Source organism: Branchiostoma floridae, chromosome 14 (assembly GCF_000003815.2).
Source record: "Branchiostoma floridae strain S238N-H82 chromosome 14, Bfl_VNyyK, whole genome shotgun sequence".
Classification (NCBI taxonomy): Eukaryota; Metazoa; Chordata; class Leptocardii; order Amphioxiformes; family Branchiostomatidae; genus Branchiostoma; species Branchiostoma floridae.
The window spans coordinates 1,930,910-1,952,742 of record NC_049992.1 but is presented as its reverse complement, the minus strand read 5'-3'; the positions used below and the strand labels follow the sequence as shown (position 1 = coordinate 1,952,742).

The following is a 21,833-nucleotide window of genomic DNA, read 5'->3' as shown; positions in this document are numbered from 1 at the left end:
CACACTGTTCAAGATTCAACAATTTCAGATTGGTGAGTCTGATCAGCTCATTTGAGAGATCCATGTTCCTGTTGCGTGACAAATCTAAGGCCTCCAGGTCGTTCAATTCAAGAAGTTCACCTGGCAGCTTGTTCAGATTTGTGTTGGACAAGTCCAGAGTCGAAAGAGTTATTTTCCCCATTATGTCCCACTCCTTCGGCTTCACCATGTCTTTAAAGCTTGAGGGCGTAGCCATGGTGATTGTTTCTCGGGATTTCTGCGTGAAAAAAGTATTCTCCGTTTTAAAATATGCTTTGTCAAACAATAATATCCTCATGGATGATTTCCATAATAGTCGACAGTAACAAATATAGATATGACACTCCCATCATTAAACACAGCAGAGTGATAAGATGATAATGTTTACCTACATCTACCTTTATGTTAATCTACATCTAAGTTATCAATGCCATCTAATATCCTACTGTACAATTTGACTCTAATAAAGTTACTGAAAAGTTACTAATAAAGATTGCAGGAATTTAGGTCCCCGGAAAAACAACAACATTAAAAAAGCATGGAAAATCTAGTCAATGATGCTCGTGGCGATAAAGATACAATCAGTGGGCAAAAGAGAGGTTTCGAACAACACAACAGATACTTTACAGTTAACAACAACGACTGTAAAAAGAAGGATCTCACTCGCTCCACAGTATCATATCCCCTGTGTGATGTTCACCTTAACCTTTTTTTCATTTCACGTTTTACATATTTCCTTTGACATAAGAGGTAAAGTGGGAAAACAGCTGTTCATCTTGGACGCAAAGCGTACAACAAGGTGTAATTATGGGGTCAAAGTGCTACAAGTCTTGTTTCCCGTCGCGGTTCTGCATTGTGGGGCCCAGTGTGGGTATTTTGTGGTTTGCACACGTTACTCAATTCTTCTCATGTCATACCCTTCAGGGTGCTTGAATAAACCAAAGGAAAACGTTTCCACAAATCCATCACTAGAGCCATTTTAGGACTGTATTGGCCTAAGCTTATAAAAGATACTACCAAAAGACGATGTTAGTCCGACGGCAAGAACCGGTTAGTCCGCCTTAAACAGCAGAATGCGATAAAACAAAGCGTGCCTACGTATACTAAGTATAAGCATACTGCTATCATTCAGATTTTTAAAAATATACTGCTACGGGGAAATATTTTAACTCACGTTTATATCAGATAGAAAACAGTAACAGTTGGTGATGACCTTCCACAAGTGTTGACGTTTCTCCTTATACTGGACTTGTCGATTCCTTCTACCTCACATACGACCAAAATCTTCAATTATCGTCCTCTAGCCTTCGTTTTGAGGTCTTCTGTCCCCACCTAGCACTGTTCGGAATCGGGCGCGGGCCCAGGGCCCCGCCGCTCAACCACCCAACTGTGGGCCCCTCGCGTGAGTCTGCCTTTTACACACGTCAGGTGTAACAATACCTGCCTCAGGCCAGGTTGCCATGACGTGCATACCTGCCGTACCTACATACCCAATCAGCCCGTGCCTTCTTCTTCTCCTTCATGGTAGGGTATTGTTGCTCTCTCTCTCTCTCTTCTGCATCTTGCAGTCTGTGGCCAGGTAGGGCCTAGGTGTTTCTGCAGGTTGTCTCTCCAGCCCGTGCCGCCGAGTTCAAAAGCTACGGAACAGCAACAGCAGTGTCTGGGGTTTTCTGTGTAAACTACAGTGTAAATGCGGTGTTTGTTTTAACGGTTTTCTTTCCACGACGCACCCCCAGAAGGTCACCTATTAGCACAACAGTACGAAGGTTTTTCATATAGTAAGGTTCTTTTAGCACAACCAGAAAATAACTTACTTCCAACGTTTCGGTGTCTGTCAGACACCATCATCAGGGTGGAATGACGGGAACTACTTCTTGCTGCTACTTATAGCCGATGTAGGTGGCGTTGCAGCAGCAAGAATGCCATCCCAGACGTGGCTCAGCTTGTATCCCCCTTCGTCTCTGTTCATGACTGGCACTGATTTTCTGATCCAAACTGGATTAAAGAAGCCTACATTCACAAATAGGCGGACAGACCTGTCCTTGGTGCTGACTCACACTCACACATAGGTAGACAGGCCTGTCCTTGGCGCTGACTCTCATTCACACACAGGCGGACAGACCTGTCCTTGTGTGCAGTCGTACATTCACACATAGGTGGACAGACCTGTCCTTGGTGCTGACTCACATTCACACGTAGGCGGACAGACCTGTCCTTGGTGCTGACTCACATTCACACATAGACAGACAGTCAGACCTGTCCTTGGTGCTGACTCACATTCACACATAGGCAGACGGACCTGTCCTTGGTGCTGACTCACATTCATACATAGGCGGACAGACCTCTCTTTGGTGCTGACTCATATTCACACACGGGCGGACAGACCTGTCCTTGGTGCTGACTCACATTCACACATAAACGGACAGACCTGTCCTAGGTGCTGACTCACATTCACACATAGGCAGACAGACCTGTCCTTGGTGCTGACTCACATTCACACATAGGCAGACGGACCTGTCCTTGGTGCTGATCCACATTCACACATAGGCGGACAGACCTGTCCTTGGTGCTGACTCACATTCACACATAGGCAGACAGACCTGTCCTTGGTGCTGACTCACATTCACACACAGGCGGACAGACCTCTCTTTGGTGCTGACTCACATTCACACATAGGCAGACAGACCTGTCCTTGGTGCTGACTCACATTCACACATAGGCAGACAGACCTGTCCTTGGTGCTGACTCACATTCACACATAGGCAGACAGACCTGTCCTTGGGGCTGACTCACATTCACACATAGGCGGACAGACCTTTCTTTGGGGTGGAATCACATTCACACATAGGCAGACAGACTGTCCTTGGTGCTGACTCACATTCATACATAGGGCGGACAGACCTCTCTTTGGTGCTGACTCACATTCACACATAGGCAGACAGACCTGTCTTTGGTGCTGACTCACATTCACACACAGGCGGACAGACCTCTCTTTGGTGCTGACTCACATTCACACATAGGCAGACAGACCTGTCCTTGGTGCTGACTCACATTCACACATAGGCAGACAGACCTGTCCTTGGTGCTGACTCACATTCACACATAGGCAGACAGACCTGTCCTTGGTGCTGACTCACATTCATACATAGGCGGACAGACCTCTCTTTGGTGCTGACTCACATTCACACATAGGCAGTCAGACCTGTCCTTGGTGCTGACTCACATTCACACACAGGCAGACAGACCTGTCCTTGGTGCTGACTCACATTCAAAACTATTCTACGTGGTGAAATGAAGGATTAAGAAGTAAACAAGTGCTGCTCAAAACTGGAATGAACATTTATTTATTTATTTTCAGAGGCATAGCAGTTCTTCGTCTCAAAAAAATGAGACGTGTCACATTTTCCCCACAGCTCTTCTCTTTACTGTTGGAAAATGGTCCAAGAAAATACAACAACATGCTGTACCAATTTACAACTCCCATAGGAAGTTTTATATATTAGTCAAATGGGGTCTCAGTAAATCCTTCCTGATTCTGCTCCGGTTGAAACTCGCTTGAACTCTCTCACTTCAGTGCTGACCTAGAACGACAATGGTGGCATATATTGTAAGTGATCACGGCTTTGCTGAAAGTGCGTTCAAGTACTAAGGTTGCGGCAGTTGAATAAGTAACCAGCAGACCTAACATTAGGCAAAACATATAGTGTCATATAAGTTAGAAAAGCCATGGTTGCTATCTTCTATTATATACGTTCTAATCGTTATAACAAAATGTTGATTTTTTTTTGTTGTGAAGATGTCCGCCGTACGTCAGCCGTTTAAACTGTACGGATGCAGCTTTCTTGTTCGTTTTTCTATTGCATTGTGTAAATCGTCTTTGGTCAGTCTTTCTGATTCAGGGCGTCTGTCCATTCTCAGAAAGTAATACACTCAAGAAGGGCATTTTCATAGCAGTTTCATATATTACTCACATCAAGAGTTGTTGCCAGGCTTTAGGGTCCCCGTGAGTTGTTACTGCATAACGGTCGGCCCAGTTGTCTCAGTCGGGTCTGTAGACAAAAAGTGAAAATAATGTAGTGGCGACATCAAGCTCTGCACAACTCTCTAAGGAACAATATCGTTGTGGCTTGAATTTATAATACAGGCTAACGACCTGGGAAAATGCAAGTCTTGAATTGATTTTGTAAGCAGCAAACAAAGGATAAAACTATTTGGAGAAGCTAGTTCTGAAACAAAAAAATTCCTTCCATAAGATTTCATTACGTAATCAAAACAACTTACCAGAGCGATTACTGCATCACCGTGTCCACTGCTGCCCCTTGACCTCTACAGATCTGCAGCTCCAGCCGGGATGCCGCAGGCCTGCAGGAAGGTGCGGTGGGATTCCTCCCAGTACCGGGACTCCACCAGCTCCCGCTTAAACCGGGCAGCTTTGTCGAACTCCGAGTCACTGTGGTTGAGTATGTCCACGATTCTGTCTGCCCATCTCTTCACGTCGTCGGCTAGGTAAGAGTCGTTCACGCTGGTCTCCACGATGACGTGCCTGTGCTCTGCACTGAGCTTCCCCTGTTTGATCAGATCGAGGATCATCTCTGCCAGGCCGGTCTGGTTGGAGATAAGGACGGGGATGCCCGCCGCGATGGCCTCCAGGCCGACCAGTCCGAACGGCTCGGAGCGGGACGGCATCAGGACCAGGTGGGCTTTCATCATGTCGTCCCTGATATCCTCCTGTGTTCCATACGGCAGGAGGGTGGGGTTCAGATCGGGGCTCTTCAGGTTGTCTTCCAGGATCTTCAGGCTCATCTCCCAATCATCCTCACTGATGCCGCGCACGCGCAACCGGACGTTCTTGATCACCTTCACCACATCCCTCATGGACTGTGCTACGAGGTCATGACCTTTCAGCTTCTCCACCTTCCTCACCCTGCCGATGCACAGGACGACCTTCTGTTCCCCTCCAGGTCTGACAGTGGCGTCGAGGAAAATCTTTGATGGCTTCGGGAGGAAGATGTAGTGATTATTCGGTTTCTTCTCCCCCTTGTACATTGTGTCGAAGTGGCCGTAGATCCGCTTGCCCACTGAGAAAGCTGCTTTTGCATTATCACATTTATCAAGCATGTCCTTCTCTTTCTCCCATGCTTTCATTGCCTTCCGACCTCCCTTGTAGTACTCTGTATCCTCGGGTAGGACGTGGTTGAACGTCATGAGGTCTGCCTGTGGATACCGCTGTTCCCAGATGTTTCGTGCCGCCGTATCTGTGATATCAGCGTGGCCGATGATGCAGGTGATGTCCTGAGGGAGGTCTGGGTAGTGGACGCTGTGGTAGAAAGTCAGCCAGTCTAAAGTTGGCTCGGTCTTCTTACCTAGCAGATCTGGCCCTATCAGCTGGACGCCGTCTCTGGCTGCTGCCTCCTGGTCTCGTTTCGGCACACGCAAGGCTGTGCAGTACACGACTGCATTGGCCTTGGCCAGGATTTGGCCCACCTGGCAGTTGATGGTAGAAATTCCTCCCTTGGAAGTCCCATACTCGTCGTTGAGCAACAAGATCCGTACTGCATAACCTTTAGAAAATAAAAGCAAAGACGGTATTGAAGAATGACAATGTAATGATACATACTTGGGACCATTGCTTTTTCGGCTTCACGTAGCCTCCAAAGCGGGCTCCCTGGGCCCTTTTGCTGACAAATGTCTTTTGCACTACTGGCTACACAAACGACCCAGTCATATAACGTTATATGGACTCCGTCGGTCAATATTGACCATGGTAGAATCCTAATTGATATCAGCCCTACAGCGTCGACTGTGGCTAAACAGTCCTATACGAGAAGGACAGTATCTGCCACATAGGGCACATCAGCCTGACTAAGGTCTGTTCGCAGGATCGGCTTTTCTTCTGCCATGCGCATCAGTCTGGCTTCTCCTCATTTTAGCTGCCTGGATTGTGTGCATCTCCAGCTGGATCTGACATGTGTTGGTAATCGACTCAGTACAAAAGGAATTGATAAGCAAATAGTGTATTATAAGCCAAAAAGGCCCCAATAGCCTGCAAAGGAGGCTAGACTTCGCTGTTGGAACCAACACTAAAACACTGTTATAAGGCAGGGGTGTCCTAACGTGAGACGTTCCCTAACTAAACACAAAATTTGACTGATCTCATAATTCATAACATCTCTAACGAACTATGTTGATGCGATGCGCGATATGCCATGTTGTCTTCACACACAGAAAACACGGTGCCACCTTTTTTAACATATAGGATGACTATGTATAAAACTGCTATTTTGATCTTTTGACTGCGGCCCAGGTTGTGACACTGGATTATCGAATTTTTGGGTATGATAATGATCTCTAATGTGATCCGTCGGCTACCATGAAAGAGGGAACTTTCATGCACATAGCGATGGGCAGAACAGCACCTCATACCACTTCAACCAAAACTATTAACTGTTCTGGTTCTTAACGGTCTTTTGGGTGTCTTGCTGGTCTCGCGGCTGAACAGAAGTATGCTGTCTGTACAATAGATTAATTCTTCTGTGACCTAACCGGTACCGAATTTCAATGCTATGCAAACTAGAATTAAGACTCCCGCCTCGATTTTAATAAGTATAATTTGGCTACCCACCTCCTGACGGCACTGAAACTTCGGGGCAAAGACTCGATGAACTTTGGCGTCCCCTCCAACGCTGGTTGCTTCCTGTAACAGATCAGTAGTTAAGTTAACGTTACCACGAAATAGGAGAGATAATGTTGATAGATTGTGAGAACTTATGAATATATACCTATTTCATTAGAGCGATAATGTAGGTCATATTGGGATCAAATAACAACAGGTCTTAGTACGTTTGACATTGAAGCCCCAAATCTAATGTTGTCAGAGTTACGTTCATAATAACAAAGAATCAGCGACCAACATCTGATGACTATTTTGATACTTGGTCTGTTTCTCATGAGTTGCTGTTTTGCCTGTCTGTAGTTTATGAAGTCTTTAAAATGTGATAAATATGCCACATACCGGAAAGCCTGCTTGGTCTGTAGACTAGGTCTGCTGAAGTTGATGCAGTCCTCTTGACTCTGGGACATCTGACGTCACGGCCGTCATCTGCAGTCCGGTCCCTCAGGTCGTACTGGTGCGGGTTGTCCAGTCTTGCCTTGATGCAGTGCGCACAGGTGACGTGGAGGGAGTACAGCACACCTGGCCACTCCTGCAGCAGCTGGACCAGCACCTCCAGCAGTAGGTGGACCACGCCCCACATCTCACCTGCTTGGGCAAGCCTGCCTCTGGTTGCCATGGTGATGTAAGTGTCGTCTGCAGCTGGTTTGGAACATACCAGTACGGGATAGTCCTGTCTGTAGGCCATGGCCCCGTCTTTCCAGTCTGTTCTGTCCTGTACAAGTGGATGGATCCCAACACTGAACCTCTGAAACAGTCCCCGGGGACAGAATCCTCTGATGTCACACATCAGCTGTAGCTGTTCCTGTTCCTCTGGTACGTCTTCTGGCCAGACACTCATCAACTCATCCGGCATTTGCTTGTACAGGTACCAAGGTATTCTGTACTGACATATATGTTTTGAAGGGTCTGTTTTGTCCTCAGCTCTTACCTCAAAGCAAAGGCCAAAACGTTGCATCAGAGCTGTAACAATGTCAGGAGCGACATTTGGTGGTAACATACATGTCAGTACATCCTTCCGGATCAGTCCACAGTCGCGCAGATCCTGTTCAAACCCTTCCAACTGTACACTAGTATAGTTAGCATACTGTAGTCTGGGTGTTGAGAAAAGTGCTTTGGTGTCGTGATGGAACATATCTTTGAAGATTTCAATCAAGGCAGGAGGATCATGGAAAACAAGTTCCTTGAGTTCAGGTATGTCCTTGTACCTGAGGACAGTTCCCACCGGCTGCAGTAGGTAAGATAGAACTGCCTCCAGTCTGTCTGCCGTGAGACCAGCCAGCTGTCCTTGCCGTAAACAGTCTTCCCACGTCATCCAATTTGGCTTCTTGTTATCATTGTCGCCTCTAGTAACGACCCAGGAACGACGTTTATTTCTTCCTTCGCCACGTAGCTTGTGTATCTGCTGTTCAAAATCCAACCATGTCCGCGGTAAAATCATTCGAAGCATTGGAAACAGTGATGTATCATTTGCTGTGTCCAGTATGTGCCTCCTTAATGTATCCAACCCAGATGTTGGTTCTGCCGAACTGACGCAGCACACACCTGTAAGCCGCAGCGGGCACCTCATCAAGATCAGGAGCTCGTCACTGCGTTCATAATACTGCCTTGCTTTTTCCTGATCGGTCTCTCCTCTGGCCGCCTCTGTCATTTTCGCCAATTTGTTCATTTGCTGCTGTATGGTACATTTCCACTTGCTGTATTGTTGTGTGAGCCTTTCTTGGATATCCCTGGTTTTCTCCTGTAGTTCTAGTATGTCGTTGCACATGTCCGTCTTGCTACCCACTATTGTAACCACCGCCCCCGGCACTCGGGCGATCAGTGTGTCCAGCCAAAACCCTACGGTTTCTGTGTATGTCTGCTCTGTGCAGTTGTACATGTGGAGGTCCACTGTCAACAAATTCAATGCATTTTGTGTCAAGAAGAACTGATGAGTAAGATGGTACACATCATGGCCACCAAAGTCGTACACTTCAAACGTGATGTTGTCATCAGGTGCCCACTGAGTTATCTCTAGACAATGTGTGCGGTCCTGTTTTTTGGTCAGGGTGGACTTACCACTTTGTAGCGTTTGTACAAGGCTAGTTTTTCCCGACAATTCCTTTCCCAATACAACAACTTTCAGACGAGAGCTCATTTTTTCTTCTGAGCGTTCAAGTTCCTCAAAGTATTGTCTAATAGCAGTGATCCCCTGACTGCAAACTGCAGATGGTGGTTTTATGAGTGGATTTCCCTTAACGTCAATGTGACATAGGATATCAAGCTGTCCAACTTCGTCAGATAATATCTGTAGTTGGTTAAAGCTGACGTCCAGCCGTTCTAACTGTGCCAGTCTCCCCACTTGAGGTGGGAGTGTGCGCAGCTGGCACTTTTGTAGGTCCAGCCATTCTAACTGTGTCAGTCTCCCCACTTCAGGTGGGAGGGTGCGCAGATTGCAGTAAGACAGATCCAAGTGTTTGACGTTAGTGAGCTGTCCAACTTCCGCAGGTAATGTCTGTATTGGGTTAGAGCTCAGGTCCAGAGATTCTAACTGTGTCAGTGTCCACAATACAGGTTGGAGTGTGTGCAGCTCGCAGTTGTACAGTTTCAAGTGTTTGATGCTGGTGAGCATCGCAACGTCCGCAGGTAACGTCTGTAGTGGGTTATAGCTCAGGGTCAGGTATTCTAACTTTGTTAATCTTCCCACTTCAGGTGGGAGTGTGTGCAACTGGCAGTGGGACAGATTCAGGTGTTTGACATCAATGAGCTGTCCGATTTCGGCGGGTAATAACGTCTGTAGTGGGTTAGAGCTCAGATCCAGCCATTCTAACTGTGTCAGTTTCCCCACTTCAGGTGGCAAAATGCGCAGTTCGCAACAGTCCAGGTACAATCGATTTATGTTAGTGAGCTGTCCAACATCCGCGGGTAACGTCTGTAGTGGGTTAAAGCTCAGGTTCAGCCATTCTAACTGTGTCAGTCTCCACACTTCAGGTGGGAGTGTGTGCAGCTGGCAGTTGTACAGATCCAAGTGTTTGAGGTTAGTGAGCTGTCGAACTTCCGCGGCTAACGTCTGTAGTGGGTTAGCTCTCAGGTCCAGCCATTCTAACTGTGTCAGTCTCCACACTTCAGGTGGGAGTGTGTGTAGCTGGCATTCGTACAGATCCAGGTCTATGACGTTACTGAGCTGTCCTATTTCCGTTGGTAACGTCTGTATTGGATTAGAGCTCATGTCCAGACATTCTAAATGTACCAGTCTTTTTACTTCAGGTGGGAGTGCGCGCAGCTTGCAGTTGCGCAGATTCAAGTGTTTGAAGTTAGTGAGCTGTCCGACTTCTGCGGGTAACGATTGCAGTGGGTTATGCATCAGGCTCAGCCATTCTAACTGTGTCAGTCTCCACATTTCGGCAGGGAGTGTGCGCATCTCACACCCAGACAGATCCAAGTGTTTTATGTTAGCGAGCTGCTCAATTTCTGCGGACAATGTCTGTAGTGGGTTAGAGCTCAGGTCCAGCCGTTGTAAATGTGTCAGTCTCCATACTACATGAGGAACTGTGTCCATGTCTGTTTGCTCTAATTTCAGTACCCGGATGTTGGCGAGTCCGGACAGCTCATCCGGCAGGTGGATCCTGCTGTTCCCACTGAGGACCAGTTCCTCCAGCTGGGTGAGTTTCAGTACTGCCGGGGGAACGGTGTCCAATTTACAGTCACGTAGTCTCAACACTTTGATATTCTTTAGTTTGTACAACTCATCTGGCAGGGATATCTGCTCGTTTCTATCTAGATCTAGCTTCTGTAGGTTCAGTAGTTTCAGCACTACTGGTGGTAGTGTGTCTAGATTGCAGTCGTCTATGTGCAAGGCCGTGAGGTTGGTGAGACTGGACATCTCATCCGGCAGGGAAATGTTCTCGTTCTGACTAAGGATCAGTGTTTCTAACTGTAAAAGTTTCATCACCACAGCGGGTACCGTTCGAAGGTTGCATTTATGTAAACACAACAGTTTTAGGTTAGTCAGTTTGACCAGCTCATCGGAGAGATCAATGTTCTCGTTATCCGACAGATCTAATGCCTCTAACTCCTTTAATTCCAAAAGTCCGTCGGGTAGTTTAGTCAACTTTTCATCAGATAAGTTCAGTGTTGAGAGAGTTATTTTCCCCATTATGGACCATTTGTAAGGCTCCACCTTGTCTTTAAAACTTGACGGCGTAGCCATGATGATCTTTCCAGAATTATCTGCGAGAAAAATACATCATTAGCCTTGTCTGACTTGTCCAATAGTTGCGTTTATAATACATTATCTCCTACACAGGAATATCTACAGCCTTTGTAACGTTAGATTCATAATTTTATGTTGCTTCATTGATTATTCAAATACGGCTGTAATTAGCGTCAACATTTTTATGAGATGGTCTTCAGAACAAAAAAAAATGCACAAATTGTATGTGAAGAAGACCTTTCGTTTGGCAGCATCTGATGTTCTGTCATAAGTTATGATAAAGAAATCAGTGCTTCGCTATGAGAACAGGTCGTTTTGGTAATTTCAAAACCCATTACTTATGTATCCAATTGCAACCTTTTGTAATATGCACACCAATATGGCTTTCGGAAAAACAATTCAACTTATATACACCTTCTTCAACTCTAAGATAAAATAACGAGTCATCCCTGGAAAATAAAGTATCATAATGATTGTAATATTCCTTGATTTGTCTAAACCGTACGCGTTTGACACAGTTGACCATAGCATACTACTTGACAGATTCAACTCACATGGATTTAAAGCCATACTGTACTCCAGAGAAGAGCGTTATTTTCTAAAAGAACACATTTTTATTAACACAAAATCGACAACGTTTGTAAAAATTCATCACAGATGAAGAAATGAATCAACCATTTATAATCCAGTAATCTGAGTATTGCCCCTTCATCATGCAGACCCATCGGGTGTGATGCATGATGGGAATAATGCCTTAACTATTGGTTCCTATGGGATAATTGCTGAAGTTCCAGGTCAATATTTGGGTCGAATAGATAGAAGAATTAAGTTGCTAAGGATGAAAATTGATGAAATACTATTCACACACACGCTACAAACACTGTTTTGAAGATCGGACCTAGATTTTCTAAGAGCTCCCCATTTTATGAAGGCATTGGGAAAACGATTAACGAAGATGTTTGACTGACCCATAAAAGGAGCGGCCACTCAACGTCATAGTCTATTGGACGTTCCTTCACTTACAGCCCTTTTTTTACCAGAACAAGTGGGAAATAAAGTTATGAAACACATTGCAAAGTACTTTTTAACGTCAACCAAATATTACTGAGCTCACCAGTTGATGTTTGTCCAATGGTTGTTCGCAATATAAGTTACAGCTGGTTGTTATTTATATAAAAGGCACCCGGGGGGTTAATTAAGGGTTAATGACCCACCCCGAGATGTACATGGTGTCATAACGCCTGCTCCTTTGCTATAACCACCGAATAAAACCACCGAGTGAGCGAAACTTGCAAACTCCTGTATGACGCATAGATCCCTTGGTACTATACTTGTGAATTCCTTTGAAGAATTTTTGAAAATTTATTTCTCTACATTTTTATGGAGATTACAATTGCATTTTGAAACCAAAATTTCCATAGAAAATATTCAAAACATTGCAGTCTTTGGCTTTTTAGAACAACAAAACTCATTACCAATGTTAACAGAAGGAGTCATTCCCCCCTTGCAATCTGTCCTTATTCCCTCTGCTCTGGCATATGTTTCTTTCCTTTGGATTGGTCAATGCCTGCATATCCGTTACTTTCTTGTGTGTATCGCTTCTCTGATTGGTCAGAATGATTCAAATCGACACCGGTGTCGATTCATTCTGACCATTCAGAAGGAGCGAACACACCGGCCTGACCGGAATTTATGTGTTACGGCGTCATAACCAACGTGGAATGGGGCCTTCTGATTGGTCCGCAGCGCCTGGCTATATGATAACGCTTTATAATGCAACTGCTCCCTTGTCCAGTTTCATTGTCAAGTGGCCGATACAATTACGTTTTGGGATTCAGAAAAATATTACCAGCAGAACCGGAACACTCTCCTCTGGAGTACGCTTTAAAGGACAAATCTATTTATGTGAAGTAAGAGCTTTGTTTAGGGGCCCCTCCACGTTCATTTGTTATTTTTGCTTAGCTTTGATTATGTATACTATCTTTCATATTCAATACTTGTTTTTTGTAGATGTGCAAATCAAATAAAGACAGAAAAGGGAGAACATCAAGGCTCCACTGCATTCTATATATTGCCATTTGACTTTCAACTGTTTCAGCATTTCATGTTTCATATACATGTACATGTATTTCTTTTTAATAAATGGTAGATGGTTTGAATCATTTATCAATCGAACCACGCTGGTAGCTATAGGGGTAATCAAGGGTTAAAAGTGCTGCCAGGTTGGGTCTCGTCGTGCCAGTGTTTACAGTGGGGGCCATTACGGTAGGTAATTTTCGGCTGGTACACTGAACTCAATTCTTGCCTTGTCATACGTGCTTGAAAGCAGTAAAACAAAGTACATCCATAGATACACAACTTGACCCTTTACCGTTTACAGATTTACAAAGCCCGAACACAATACTAACTGACATTTGGATGCTACGCTAGTCTATAAAATGAGATTACTGATAGAAAGTGTTTGAACTCACGTTTATGTTAGCAGGTAGAAAACCAAACGTTGGTGACGACCTTAAACGAGTCTTGAAGCTCCCCCTCTAACTACTTCACTTCCCTTCTTCCTCCTACAAGGATAGGACTGCGTCACGTTCTTCCAAAGAAGTTCAGTTGTCCTTCTAGTGTCTATTTTAGTGTGGTCCACTTGGAAAAAAACTTGATGCAAGAGAGCCCAGTCGGGCCCGGGCCCAGGGCCCCGCCGCTCCACCACCCAACTGCGGGCCCCACGCGTGAGTCCCACCTTTACACAATACGTCAGGTGTAAAAATACCTGCCTCAGGCCAGGTTGCCATGACGTGCATACCTGCCGTGCCTACATACCCAATCAGCGTGTGCCACCGACTTCAGAGGCCATGGAAAAGCAACAACAGCGTCTGGGGTTTGTTTTCTGTGTAAACTATGGTGACGCGCGTCGGGTTTCGGCGCTTTCCCAGAAGGGCACCTAGTAGTGGAACACTATAGAAATTTTGTTTACACCACAATGCAAGCAATATGCATATGCATGTATCCGGTCTTCATTCTTTTATAACAGTACTAGTGTCTCATGTGATCGGTTTTAAGTCTCTAAACAGACCCTACGGTGCCCTAGAGATCATACTTCTGCCGGCTATACTCCTTGGCCAGCTTTGACACTATCTCTAAGGTACCGCTGCTTGGGGACTATGTGATGTAACGTTACTTTTTATTGTCCAATATCTGCTTAACAATGCCAGTTGTAGCTGCGGTAGGGAGTTCACACTGTTATTTAATACATGCTTAATGTGATTGATTTTTGGTAGGTGTACAAAGTGATACCTATATAGGTTTTTGGGACTAAACCTTGAAATTCAAGCTTGCATACCTGATATTGCCATATCGTAAGTTTAATAGGCAAGAAAATATGAACATCACATAAACTTGCATAGATCTATGATACCTTTTTTTCTTTAATGTTGCGTTTTAAAAGTATTTGTCTTACTTTTTGATGATTATGAAAGTCAGAAAGATATGTTGGACGTGAAATGTAACCTAGCGGTATTGTATAGAACTGCAATAATCACTCGGTAATCTCCGGAAGTCTGCGTTCGGACCGACCCCCTGACGAAAGCACTTCGGCAATGTTCGGCACACTTCGGTCTCTCCTAACCACCGCAGTGTCCAAGATGGCGGCAGGAAAGAAACTCACGAAGGAAGAAGAACTTCTACTCCAGGATTTCAGCCGAAATGTGACCACCAAGTCCTCGGCACTATTCTACGGGAATGCCTTCATCGTTTCTGCCATCCCGATATGTAAGTAGTTGGGAAAAAGACGCCGAGTTGTGCTAAAATTGGGTGCGAAGTTTGTTAGCGTTGCATACGTGGCAGCATGTGTGCCCCCCTCCCCTTATGTGTCGAACGCAAACAAGTAGTTTTCTAGGGCCAGTTTCGACGTAGTTTATGTAGAATCCGCATTTTTTTTAGCCTATAAGTGATTATCACTGTCGTTCATGTACTGGAATTATTCTGAATACTCTGGAGCATTAGATCGATGTTCATTAGTAAGCCAGCTGTAACGGGCCCGTTAAGTAGTGAATAAAATTTATTTCACAAATCGGCCGCTAAGCGTATGTTTGTTTCAAAGAAATCCCTTCGATAATTTCCGTTACCATGTTGAGAATAAGTTGCTAAGAATGATTAACGACATGTGGCTAGAAATTTCAATGAGTAACTTGCTGGGAAAAAAGTATGATAAAGTTGCTAAATATTCAAGTATGAGTCTATGACACAACCCACGCCGGTACAGGTACTAAAAAAATCTGCTCTAAAGATTGACCTCTGGTTAAGGAGTTATTTTGATGTTACCAAAACATATTGTGCTGTGAATTTATATAGTACATGTTAGTGAGTTAACTGGAGGGCCCCTATTTGCATCTGTATATTGACCTGAATTTGACCGTCAAAGAAAAGGGTAAAAATGCAAAGACGCAACCTCTGCTTGGAGAATAGGAATGCACCAGTGCTGTAGAAAATGGTCCTTCACTGTTGTGTGACAACAGATAAAGAAGAAGTTGGGTACTCACCACCACACAACTGTAGGATGGCAGACAGGAAGTAGCGGCCCTACTCTTGAGGAGCTAGGCTCTCTGTTCCAAACACAACACCTAGCAACCACCCCCTCCTCCACACTAGGAGTACCCTTACCACCTCAAGCCTCAAGCTAGAAATCTAGTTCATGTGAATTAGAGACGACCCCCCCCCCCCCCCCCCCCAAAAAAAAAAAAAAAACATGTCAGAGTTATATGTTCTTATTCCCAGGGCTGTAACATGCGACTGTTCTTGTTCCCAGGGCTGTACTGGCGCATCCACCAGATGGACCTGTTCCAGTCCGCGGTCGTGTTCGGGGTCATGACCCTGGTCTGCACCTGGCTCATCGCCTTCGCCTACAAGAACGTCAAGTTCGTCCTCAAGCACAAGTAAGTACACATGAATGACAAAACATAAGATTCTCTGTCTGACACAAAATGACTTACCTCAAGCACGAGTAAGATGCCTGAGAATAGCCATCTTAACCTTAAATTGGTAAAAATGTAGACTGAGTGGTATATAGGGCCAATTCCTGGCCTGGTCAGAAAGGTAGGCAGGCAAAATTTTTAGACATAAATTCGGGTACGTTATTTAGAGGTAGAAGGGGAAAGGAGACTTTGAAGTTTGCTATTGAAACAATACTGCAGTATAGTACATGTGTAGGAAGCTGGTGAATTTTTCAACACAGCTTACATGTAAATAACATGTATCACTCATATCTTCAAAACTGTCATTATAGATTTAAACAGGGAACACTTGCTGCTGGAAATACATTTAACTTGACAAAGACATGAGATGTTAAGAAATGGTTAAGTTCTTAATCTTAAGTCCTGCATCTTTCCCCAGGGTTGCCCTCCAGCGTGAGGATGCCGTCTCCAGGGAGGTGATGAAGAAACTGTCGGACGCAGACTCCAAGAAGATGTCTCGCAAGGAGAAGGATGAAAGGTGACTTGAAGTACCTCACAATAAGTAACCTTCAAGTACACACTCACTATCCATGGTTAGATTATACTGCTGCTGGGATCCCTGACGCAGGGGTAGGCAGCAGTCGGCTAGTCTTCACACTCCGCTTCCATGTTGGATATTGTCATATTATCAGAACAAACGTTCTTCAAATGTTTTTCATGGCAGAACCTACTTTGGCCGAGAAAAATGAGCAGAAACAACTGAAACAGCAAACCTCTCCAGGGATAAACAAGTCCACTAGCCCTATTGTCCCGGGCAAGTGAAAGTGATGGTTGGGCAAGTGCATGTCCTACCCCACTTGCCCGACGGGCAAGTAAGATTTTTCAATGAGTGAGATTTTTTTATACTTGCCGCTTTTCAGTCATGGCATCAAGCATTGGTCAACAAAGAAAAATAGAGCCAATAACAAGAATTCCATCGATGAAAGTAAAAATACATGTCATTTATTAAATTTTGGGCAAGTGGAAAGTTGGTTCGGGCAAGTAAATTTTCTATGTACTTGCCCGATAGGACAAGTGAATTTTAAAAAACTTGTCCAACCCTGCTCTCAAGCTAATTGATATTCTACTCATACTATAACACATTTGAAGAGGTGTTTGACTGTAGAAACATGATACAAATTCCTGTTAATTTACACATTCAAAATGGCCAATGTTCAATACAGTTTAGTGAGCCTTGAGTTCTGGTACGCCTATGTGACACATAGTCTGTGTCACGGTCATCAAGACTAGCCAAAAGTGTATCATCAACAAGAGCCCTGGTTAAGTGTGAGATCTTGCAGAGAAAACGTTAACCTTTTTCTCCATATTTCTCCTCCAGGATCCTGTGGAAGAAGAACGAGGTAGCTGACTACGAGGCCACGACCTTCTCCATCTTCTACAACAACGCGCTCTTCCTGTTCCTGGTCATCGTCGCCTCCTTCTTCATCCTGCGATCGCTCAACCCCACCGTGTATCCTTCAGATAATATGTGTAACAATAGTTGCTCAACCCCTTCAGAGTACTTACCTAGTCTTTTGTATGGAATTTTAGTGCCCTATATTTAGTATGAAGCTCAGAAGACATTTTGACATGTTGCAGCTTGTTTAACTTTGGCATGTATAGTCAAAAATTTTCATTTATAGCATCTTGTAGTTGTACTGAGGGTGCTGTACAACTAGTATTGTCACCCAATTGTTAAATTTCAACTTGAAAGACCAAGATTTTTTTTAGGGTGGACCAAGCAAAAATCAGTGCTTGTGTGATATCCGCAGTTTGGTCAGTTTGCAGCATGATAGAAAGAGTTTTCATTTAAAATTTTGTTGTGTAAGCAGTTAGTGTAACACTAAAGGTAGTTGTAGTGATGTAATGTATATCTTAACTAATGTGTGTTTTTATATGATCTTCTGTGTTCCTTAACTCTCTCCACAGTAACTATGTGCTGTCTGTGGGCCTGGCTGGTGGACTGCTGGCACTCTTCTCAACTGGCTCACAATAAAAAGGACAAAAAAACACCATGTATTAACATCCTCTTTCAACAGCTCAGTCAGCATCCACCCCATTCATGAAGTGGTAGAATCCAGTTTTTTTACAAAGACCATTTGTGTTCGGAATCTTCTATTTTGGAAAGGGGGGAGATTGATTTGGGTTGTTGAGACAGGATGGGCTGAAAGGATAGGAGGGGTCAAAGTTTGCAAACGTTTCTATGAAGTTGGAGTAATGATGCAGCATTGTAAGTTGCAAAAAAAAAGTGTAGAGTAGAAGTACATGTAATTTAGTAGTATTTGATATTGATTTATTATGTATTGAAAGAGAAATAAACTTAAGGTTCGCCAATGGCAATGTCTAGGGTTTAAATTAGTACACTAAGAATTGCTAGTTCATGATATTGAGAAAGGATATGATGAAAGATGAGATGCAATATACCTCAATGTTGCCAAAACAAAACTGCATCCTTCTACTCAGAACGAACACAGGCCCCTTCTATAGGAGTGAGCATTCCAGTGTGGTGCTATGAAAGAAATAAAGGGTTTTTATACATCACAGCCACTTGTGTGTGTAGTTGTTGTCTTACTGTCTACAATACATGTATGGTAGTACACAAATGTATTTGGTACATGTATGTAGAAATGCACTAATAGAGGTTTGTATAGCAAAGCAATATTAGATTGTGGAAAAAAAATATATGCATGATGTGTGTTGGCCTTGCTGCAGAAATTAATGCTAAACTGCAGTAAGCCCCAAGGAAGTTGTGGAAGGGAAAATTCCTGGCTGACATATTTCTAAAATGCTATGTTTGTAAGAAGAATCTTGGCAGTCAAAAACATTGAGATTGTACCTCTCAAGCCTGATTTAGTCATGAGGGGAAGTGACAGGTACAGACCCATACAGCTGTGTTTGTGTTACACAGACTAGTACCTCACAAGCCTTATTAAATCATGAACGGAAGCGACAGGTACAGTTTGTATTACACAGACTAGTACCTCACAAGTTTTTCTTGAAGACTATGGTCCAACATACCCATCGCATGTACAGAGAGTAGATGGAAAGACCAGCAGGTAACTAGTGTAGCTTATCTGTTAAGTCTGAAAAATAAACACCATGCATCATGGCAGCTACTGGAAAACAACAAATTGAGAACAAGGAACATTTTTGTAGTTTTAACCTTTGGAAGAGAATGTGGGAAACCTCCTTGGTCGTTGGTGGGACAAGTATTTGAAAATCACATACTGTAAATGCAGAAATGTTCGCGGTGGATAAATGTTCGCGGTTTTTGCGGCGCAAACTTAAATCCACCGCGAACATTTTTCTATAAAGGTATTAGACTGCAGTCGATGGTGTTACCGCGAAATTAAATCCCTGCAAACTTAAATTCATTTATAGTACTGGTTGCTAATGCTAATACGGCTACCTGTGGGACAGTATACATAAACCATGATAAAGCAAAAAATGTTACTACTGAAGGCCACATTAAAAACATTGCTGTTAAAATGAAATACTGGTTCTGCCAAGCATACATGCATTCATTAAGCTACAGTTTATGGTCCAAAAAATAAAATGCCTCTACTTTTTACAGCTATTAAAATGACCCACACAGCTTAAGAAAATGTTGAGACGTCTTTCTTCTTGCCGTGAAAGAAAAATATCCCAGACAGCAGTATATAGTCATAGACAATATGTCCATATTAGACCATAGCATGTACTGAATTCTACTGCATATCTAATGTGATACATTTGTATCGAAATTTATCTACGGAAGAATTTTCATATTTTAACGCCAAAACTTAAGGCTACCAAAATGCTGGCGCAGTTTGACTGGTGTCTTGCTTTCTTTTTCACTATAGCTCTTCAATTTCATTTCTTCATGCGTTTTCTGAGGAATTCTTTGCCAAGCTTTCCCATTCATCTTAAGGTTTAAATGGTCTCTTGTCTTTGTCATGTGATACTGTCAAATATTAGCCACGGTCAAGGCTATATCAGCTAAACCAATACGTGCCTCGCATATCATTAACAAACTGATGGATTAAGAGTATTATGGGATGCTGTTTCAATATTAACCCATCGCTAACTAGTTAATGACGTCACTCTGCGCATGCCCAGACTAATTACATTGATTGTCCGCGGGGGGTCGTCAATTTGGGCGGCCATATTTTCGGCGCAGGTCGCTCATTGTTTGCACCGCCGGTGGGAAAATTTCCGTGCGGAATCGGACGACTTTTCGTCCAACTAACCGGGAAAGATGGAGGCAGAAGACGAGGAGAACTTGGCGGAAGAGGGAGTCGGTGAGGAAGAAGGTATAGAGCGGAGTGTAGAGTTGGAAGAGGCGGCGGTACCAGGTATTGTGGATGACCGATGCTCTGTGCATGGCTGCCCGGATAGCGGCCCCTGCCTGGCTTCGCATGCATGCGGTCCCCGCTTTACCCTTAGAAAATCCTCCCCGCCGTAGTTTCTAGACTTGAAAATCATCCCCACGTCGTGTAGAGTTAGTTGATGTGGGTTTTAGTGGTGGGAGAAGCGATTTTGTGGTAGTTTTTCTGTCAGTTTGGAGTGGAACTTTACCGGTTTGCACGGCCTCACCGGTACACACATGAACACATGCACGCTTTGTTTTGGAAGACTTCCGCGTCCGAAACTTACGATTTGCGGCGGAAAAATGCATGTTAGAGACGCTACGAATGTCCGTAAATGATTATTTTTCATAATTTGTGGGAAAATGACCATCAGATTAATTCTGGCGTCACTGCTAGTTAGGTTAGTGTAGTTAATATCGACTTGGTTAATGACCAGGATTGTGATGTGGCGCGATGCATACTAATGAGGGCGCACCGCAGCCAAACGTACACCTCCTACAGGGACAGAAGCGCAAAATTTCAACTTCTTCCTCCTCTAAAGTAGTGTTTTCGTCGCTTTTAGAAGAAATTCCGGAGCCGGATCCACCAGAGAAGAAGAAAAAGAAGTCCTCCAAGAAAAAGAAGCCAGCCAAAGCCAAGAAAAGGAAAAGAGACGAGGTGGGAAAGAAATAGAAAATTTTGATTTATGTCTTCATATTACTAGTATTTAGAAATGCTTCCCTGTGTATTCTTTCTTGTATTCTTTTGGTGAGGCCTAACAAAAGACTGTGTCAGGGTTTTTGTTCCTTTTCACCTTTCCCTTGTTTTTCTTGTTTGGTTGTTTGAATGAAAAGCTTGATTGATATGCAAATCATTCTAGACACATCAATACACAAAAGTGAGTGAATAGGAATGGGTGCTTTGAATAAAGTGTGTATTGTCCTGGTTTGTCTGAAAAATGCACCAAATAGCAAGTACTCAAGCAACTGGATATGACTTTTGGAAATGGTCAAACGTTTCATGCAGCATCCACTACCTTTCATCAGTGATACGCAGGACATCTTGAGTTATCCATTTCAACGGCATTTGCTTGAGTAGCTGCTATTTGACATATCTTATTATCTGCATGTCTAATATTCATATATGACTATGGAGAAGATTGACGGATATTTTGTTGACTGTTTCAAAAGTGATTATTGAATGTTGAATTGTAAATCATTGTGTGTAATATTAAGGAAGTAAGACCTTTGAATTTCTCCACCCTCGAAGTCTTGAAAAATGGCTTGGGCCGAAGACGTATCTAGGTTAGATAAAGGTTAAAAAAAATCATTGATATGTCTCAAAAAATCATGTACAAAACCTTCACTCTTCTTGCATGTACAGGAAGATGATGGTGACCACTCCAGTGACAGTGATTTTGCGATTGAGACAGAAACAGTCCGCAAGCCAAAGGCTAAGAAGAAGTCCTCAGAACCAAAGGTGGGATGAGCTTCTGTAAATTCAGAAATTAAGATTCTGTCCAAGGTTTAAAAGTAACATCTTTGTGGCATAGCATGTATGGTTTTACTCCTGAACTTAATTAATAAGGAATATGACAACAATTCCAAGCCTTTTTTTTTTGCTGAGCCTTTACTGGGACC

The 21,833-nt window shown here is 43.7% G+C and overlaps 3 protein-coding genes across 3 annotated transcripts in view; 2 read left to right on the top strand and 1 right to left on the bottom strand.

Moving 5' to 3' along the window:
- Nucleotides 1-3,990: 3,990 nt before the first annotated feature.
- LOC118430734 (malignant fibrous histiocytoma-amplified sequence 1-like) lies at nt 3,991-13,833 on the bottom strand. Its single transcript, XM_035841739.1, has 5 exons — nt 13,352-13,833; nt 7,031-10,897; nt 6,641-6,712; nt 4,300-5,579; nt 3,991-4,067 (listed from the first exon to the last, which is right to left on the bottom strand). Exons 2-4 carry the CDS (start codon nt 10,875-10,877, stop codon nt 4,345-4,347), a joined length of 5,154 nt encoding a protein of 1,717 aa, XP_035697632.1. The 5' UTR covers nt 10,878-10,897; nt 13,352-13,833; the 3' UTR covers nt 3,991-4,067; nt 4,300-4,344.
- Nucleotides 13,834-14,460: 627 nt separating this feature from the next.
- LOC118431003 (translocon-associated protein subunit gamma-like) lies at nt 14,461-18,408 on the top strand. The gene is made up of 5 exons (XM_035842052.1): nt 14,461-14,645; nt 15,682-15,808; nt 16,266-16,364; nt 17,205-17,336; nt 17,795-18,408. Exons 1-5 carry the CDS (start codon nt 14,474-14,476, stop codon nt 17,859-17,861), a joined length of 597 nt encoding a protein of 198 aa, XP_035697945.1. The 5' UTR covers nt 14,461-14,473; the 3' UTR covers nt 17,862-18,408.
- Nucleotides 18,409-19,937: 1,529 nt separating this feature from the next.
- LOC118430855 (chromodomain-helicase-DNA-binding protein 4-like) overlaps nt 19,938-21,833 on the top strand; it is a 38,610-nt gene continuing 36,714 nt past the window's right edge. Inside the window, exons 1-3 of the mRNA XM_035841888.1 lie at nt 19,938-20,199; nt 20,777-20,871; nt 21,577-21,672. Coding sequence (XP_035697781.1) covers nt 20,103-20,199; nt 20,777-20,871; nt 21,577-21,672 — 288 coding nt within the window. The 5' untranslated portion in view covers nt 19,938-20,102. The remainder of the gene's footprint in view (nt 20,200-20,776; nt 20,872-21,576; nt 21,673-21,833) is intronic.